Raw genomic sequence first — 5,883 nt, 5'->3', positions numbered from 1 at the left:
TTCTGGCCTGGGATGAGAAGAAAAAGCGGGAATGATGCTCACTGCAGCTCCTCAAGGATGGAGGGAGGGGGGCACAGAGCCGCCCGCACAGCCCTCCTCCCACCGGAGGGAGCCGGCACGGTCCCAGCCCTCACGGTTCACCCCATGGCACAGATCTGACCACCTCAGCCGCAGCCTGTGCCAGGAACCACCGCAACAGGGCTCGGCGTCCTCCTCCACCAGCCCCACGGCCTGAGCGTGGTGTTTGGGGAGCTCTGCAACCAGGATTTGGGCAACCAAGCTCCCTCCAGGGCTGACGCCGCTGGGCCAGTGGAGGGTGGTCCTTGCTTGGCACCCACATCCACTGCCCGGGGGGTTTACTCTGCCCTTCCCCAGCCCCAGCCCACCCCTGGCTCCTCGGGGAAGAGGGGAGTGACCCTCCCCTGGGATGAAAATCCGCACTCACAGTTTTGTAGAAGGCTTTGGACTGTGCCCCGAGCACCTCCGATTTGGAGACCAAATCGTCCAGCTTCTCCCCTCGCTCCAACAGCGACTCCATAGTGTTGTGCTGCCAAAAGAAACCTGAGCTGACCCACAGCGCTGCCACAGCGGGCCCTCCCCAATCCCTTCCCAGCCCTGAGCAGAAGATGGAGCTGCCACTGTGTTGCCATCCGGGGATGAGCCTCCACAGCCACCCTGGCTCCTGGAGGGCCACCCTATGCCCCAGAAGATGCGCCAGCTGGAGCGTCCCCGCCGCAGGCTCAGCATCCTCCTCACCAGAATGATTTTGGTCTCGTCCAGCTCCGCCTGCACTCTGGTCATCGGGTCGGCATCGCGGGGGTTCTCGGAGAGAAACACAGTGTTGGCACCACGGCCGTAGGGACAATGGCATCCCCCAGGCCACAAACCCGGTGTCCCGGGGTGTCACCCACAGGGGTCCCGTACCTGGAATTTGCTGAGGTACCCGTCCAAGGCTGCGTAGCTGATTGTCGCCGGGGATCCCGAAGGCCAGTCTATTTTGCTGACCTGCCTAGAGAATTCATCCAGCACCTGTGAGGTGAGGAAGCGGGCAGTTACTGCCTGGTGGCTCTGCAGAAGGGATCTTCTCCTCTAAAAAGGAGATTTTTCTCCTCCTCCTCGTTCCCTTTTGAACCAGCCACGGGAACAGAGAGAAACCAACTTCCTCGGCAAACAACAGACAGAGCGGTGCCCACACCAGGTAGGGGTGGCCGTCCTCAACTGCCCCCAAAGCCCTGCGCCCTCCAAGGCAGGTAGACACATCATCACTGGTTTTCGGCAATGCCGGCAGCACCGCTGCACCCGGTTTTCCCCACATAAAACCCACGCCAGACAGGGAGGACAGGGTGTTTGCGAGGCCAACGCCTGGGCTGGCAGCAGAACGGAGCTGGGACTAAACCCTAGAGGGCAAAGCCAAGTCACCACACAGCTTGAAAGTCTTTGGGCTGGCTGGATCCTGCCGAGCTCAGCTCTGATGACCCCCAGCTAACGAGCAGGAGGGTCGTTTCCTTGTCAAAGCGTGAATGGGAGACGTGGAGGAGCTCCGTGGAGCAGCTCACTCTGCAGACTGTCACCTCCAGAGTGGCTCCCGGCCCGCGCGCTCACCTTGTCCAGCAAGGTGAAGCAAACCCGTTGCGGATACTCGTTATCTGCAATCACCACTCCAGCCAACCCATCGTTCCGGACATACACGTGGCAGAGGTACTCTGGGCAGAGAATTCATGTCAGAGAAGCAGCAGGAAGGGCCAGAGCCACCCCCAGCGCCCACTGCCTCCCGCCCGGCCCCAGCAGCTCTTCCACGACCCACGAATTGCCCTGGAAGGTTTCATTCAGCAACCACGTTTCACGTGATTTCATTAGGAGAGCGGGAAGGGCTCAAGGAAGGATCAGAACCAGCCTCAAATTGTGCTTCAGCAGGTTACCACAGCCTGGCCACGTGGTGTGGAACACGACGGCCTCTGTCTGCATTTTCAAAGCAGGAGGGAAGAGCTCAGCCTGATTTTAATAAATAACAACTTGTCACAAGCCTGGAGTGTCATTAAAGAGGCCGCGGCGGCCGATGCCAGGCCGCACCCTGCACGTCTCAGGGTTGGGGAGGCACGTGGCGTGGGGCAGAGAGGCTGGAGATGAGGGCAGATATTGGGGTACGGAGCCCCAGCTCACATGGCAGAGCTCAAGGGAGAGGGGACGGGGGCTGTGGCAGCACAGCCACCCCTCAGGGGACCGTAGCTGCCGTGTGGAGCAGGGATGGGACAAACCGGGCAAGCTGAGAGGTGGTGGTGGCACAGCCCCGAGTGTCCCAAGGGTGGGAAGGAGCGTAACAAAGGTGGGAGGTGGCAGCCGGCTGTTAGGCAGGTCCCTGTTCCTCCCATAACCTCTCACAGGGCGGGCTGGGCTCTCACCCAGCTCAGTCACCTCACGCCTTTAATGCCACTCGCCTGAGCGCTGTTTTGAGGTCTCATTTTTTTTATTGTGAACGGACAAGGAGCAAAGCACATGCGGCTGCATGTGCTGACCCCAGGTTATCTCTCCTCTTACCTTGCTCCTTGACGGAGGCTCTGCTGCCCAGCTCCGAGCGTTCCACGATCAGCTGGCTCGTGAAGGTCATGAATTCCTGCACGCTGCAAACACAAAAGCGTCGGCACTCGAGTCTGCCTGCAGACCCTCCTCCATGGGAAGGGTGCTGGCGCTCTGACCGTGGGGGAGATCATCTGTCCCAGAGGTCCCCGGCATTTTGGGTGGACTGAAACCCTTCCCTGCGACCCTACCACCACGTTTGGGTAGCGGGGACGTGGCCGAGCCATGGGTTTTCCTCAGGGAAGAGGTCAGACCCTGCACATACACAGAGCCGCAGCCGCCACCCAAACACCTCCAGCTTCGCCGGGCCCAGGGGGGCACCCACATCCCTCAGCCATGGCGAGGGACTCGTGTCCTTGGGCTGAACTTGCTTTTCTTGGTGATTTAGCAGAAAGTAAAACACTGTTGACCCATGGATCTCTCTCCTGATGAGTGACTGCACCTTGCTGACTTGAGGCGCTGCAGGGACACTCCAGCCCCTTCCCTCCCCTCAGCTTTTATCTCAAGCTTGGGGCCTTTACCCAAATCCCACGCAAGGTGCTGGCATCCCGGGGAGGCTGTTTGACCCACCACCACACCTCAGCTGCCCACCACTGAGTCAAAATTAAGGAACATCCTTAAGCCAGACTCGCTCTAAGTCTGGAAAACCTTCCCGAACTCAGAGTTGAGTCCCGCCAAACACGCTCCTCACGTAAACCCTCCTCTTCACCCCACCGCAAAAGAAGAGAGGCCAAAAAAAACCACGAGCAAGCGCAAAATAAAGCCGTTCCCAACACACGCCCTCCTGGACATGCCGGGATTAATGAACTTGAGATGAGAGATTTCCCACTTCAGCTGGGAAGTCCCAGGAAGGGAAACCCGTCAGAGTTCGGCTTCCAGAGTTGCCTCAAACACCCCCCACACCAACAGCTCCCGCTCAGGAGCTTCCCGTGACACAGTGCTGACGAAACTTCAACAGACACCAGCGTGGCAAAGACCACGGTTTCCTCACTGCCTTCCACTGCTGGAAGCAATTCCAAACTGGGGATTTGCCCCTCATAGTTTACGTATTCCTTAGGGGTCTTTGCATTTCTCCTAGCCTGGACAACACTCGCTCGGACACCGGCTTCACCGAGACTCCAAACCATTCCCAGGCGCTGCAGAGAAAAGACGGGTCCAAAGATTTCTTAACATCCAACTTCAGCAGAAACAGAGGACCAACAGTTCTGGTGTCTGTCTGGTCTGGGGAGCTGCTAGCAATTGCAGCCATTGCAATTCCAGTATTTCACAGTAATCCCAGAGGAATCAGCCACCAAAGACTTTGTTCTCTCCCACCGCGTTCCCGACTCTCCCAAATTATCCAGCAGAGGTTTGAGGGCAGAGACGCTGCGGCGGCACGGCCATGCCGGCCCCATCCTCCTGCCCAGCAGGTTCTCACAGCTCCCAGGAACCACACCAGTATTTATCCCGCATTTAAATCCCCAAATCCAACTCTCTGCTAACTCCACAGCCTCAAAAAAACCAAACATACTGTATTTTGAACCCAAAACTGAAGTTAACTGCGCCTTAAATATGGCACCTAAGCTCTCACAGGCACTGAGGCGCAAGCAGCCCCTCTAAGCACAACCAGGCAACCAGCTTAGGACAAGGATTAGCCACCAGAGAAAAGCTGCAAGACTAACGAGCACAGACACCCCCTCACCTGCTGTAAAAGGTATCACTGTTTCCAAAAAGCCAAGACTTCTTTTTAAAGCAAAGAAATAACCAGCTGCCGGGGAAGCAGCTCTTTTGGCCATAGCCGATGGCAAAACCAGGCAGGGAACATTCTGAGGATTTGGAAAACCGAGAGAGCTACGACTACGAAGGGATTTGGGTTTTTAAGAGATTACTTCACCCACCGCAATCCATCTTCAAGCGCGTGCGTTGGCAGCACTGGCACAGCTCCTCTATCCCTCTCACATATTTGGCTAAAAGAGGATTTTTTTAAGACAATCTTAACTTCAGTGTTTTGCCTTTATCACTGGAATTGCAGAACCAAATGTGCTCGGGGCTCATAAAAACCTTGGCAGGGATGGGGCATGGAAAATTCGAGTTCTGTAGGTGAGTATTTCCTAAAGACTTTATCGTCTGGAGCCGAGGGCTGGGAAATGAGCTGTTTCGCAACAGGCACCCACTTTATTTTACAGCTTTTAGCAGCTTTTGGGAGCTCCCCTCAGCTGCGAGTGCAAGGGCAGCAGCTGAGAGTGCTCTGTGGCCTCTCCGCATGCATGGAGCGGGCAGCGGGATACCCGGGAGCCCGGATCAGCGTTCAGGGCTAAACCAGTTCACCCAAAGCCGTCAGAATAACCCGAGTGGAGGTTTGTGGGCTGGGCAAAGTTTAGACCAAACACCTAAATTAAAAGATACTAGAGGTGTCAGGCGTGCCTTGTTAGCCTGACACAAAGACACGCATCCTCCCACTCGCCTCTCGCACCCCAGGAGCCACTGTGACTACTGGGTTTAGGCACTCGCTGGAGGGAGAAGGGCTGACCCGAGCACTCAGGGTGTTTCCCGGCACCCAGATTTTATCAGTCGGTGGATGATTTCCTGAGTGGAACCTGAGCTCCTGCTGCTGAGCCTGGGTGGCTCGTAGGAAAAACGAAGTTTCACTCTGTTCCTGAGGCTGAAAGATGGCTCAAAGTGGATTTTGCATCGCTAAACCGCACACGCAGCACACAGCTCCCCAGGGGAGCCTCGCTGCAGGGGGGAGGGATGTGGTTATCCCTTAGGAGAAGACTGTTACCATCACCACCGCATCCCTGGAGGACACAGCAGCAGAATAAGGAGCAGAATAAGGAAGAACCACCCCCCAAAAAGAAGTTTTGACTCCCTCTCTGCACGGTTCTGCCCGAGTCATGTGCCCACCCCGCAGCTCTCAGGGGAGATTTCCCCCCCAGCTGCGCTGGGAGGTTGTGGCCCTCCGGACACCCACCTGGACCTCTGGAAGAAGTTGAAGGTGGACACGTCGTAGGCAGCTTTCAATAAATGCACTTTGGGGTCTCCCTTGTAAAGGACACTTAGGCTGTAGAGCCTCATGGCGTTGGCTCCTCGGCTGCCCTGGGCGGGGAATGGAGCCCCGGGGTGAGACAGGGCCCGGGACAGGCACTGGCCGGACTCCCCCTGCGTCACGGGGACTCGCTGGGGCCCTCCTCCCACCCCGGGGCTGGGGGACCCCCACACCATCCTGCCCCCAGTCTAACCCAGTGTCCCACCCCAGTATAATCCAGCCTCCAGTGTAACCTGCTAACCCAGTCCCCATAAAAGCCAGCTAACCCAGTCGCCGGCCCCCAG

The 5,883-nt window shown here is 57.4% G+C and overlaps 1 protein-coding gene across 1 annotated transcript in view; it reads right to left on the bottom strand.

Annotated features, from left to right (window-relative positions):
• The window catches only part of YKT6 (YKT6 v-SNARE homolog (S. cerevisiae)), a 6,678-nt gene extending 1,050 nt beyond the window's left edge, over positions 1–5,628 (bottom strand). The window contains exons 1-6 of the mRNA XM_009883463.1: positions 5,525–5,628; positions 2,536–2,618; positions 1,603–1,703; positions 925–1,029; positions 757–822; positions 446–547 (exon numbers count right to left, since the gene is read on the bottom strand). Coding sequence (XP_009881765.1) covers positions 446–547; positions 757–822; positions 925–1,029; positions 1,603–1,703; positions 2,536–2,618; positions 5,525–5,628 — 561 coding nt within the window. The remainder of the gene's footprint in view (positions 1–445; positions 548–756; positions 823–924; positions 1,030–1,602; positions 1,704–2,535; positions 2,619–5,524) is intronic.
• Between the last annotated feature and the right edge of the window lie 255 nt (positions 5,629–5,883).

Source organism: Charadrius vociferus, unplaced genomic scaffold (assembly GCF_000708025.1).
Source record: "Charadrius vociferus isolate BGI_N301 unplaced genomic scaffold, ASM70802v2 scaffold1084, whole genome shotgun sequence".
NCBI lineage: Eukaryota > Metazoa > Chordata > Aves > Charadriiformes > Charadriidae > Charadrius > Charadrius vociferus.
This window is presented reverse-complemented; position numbering and strand designations above follow the sequence as displayed.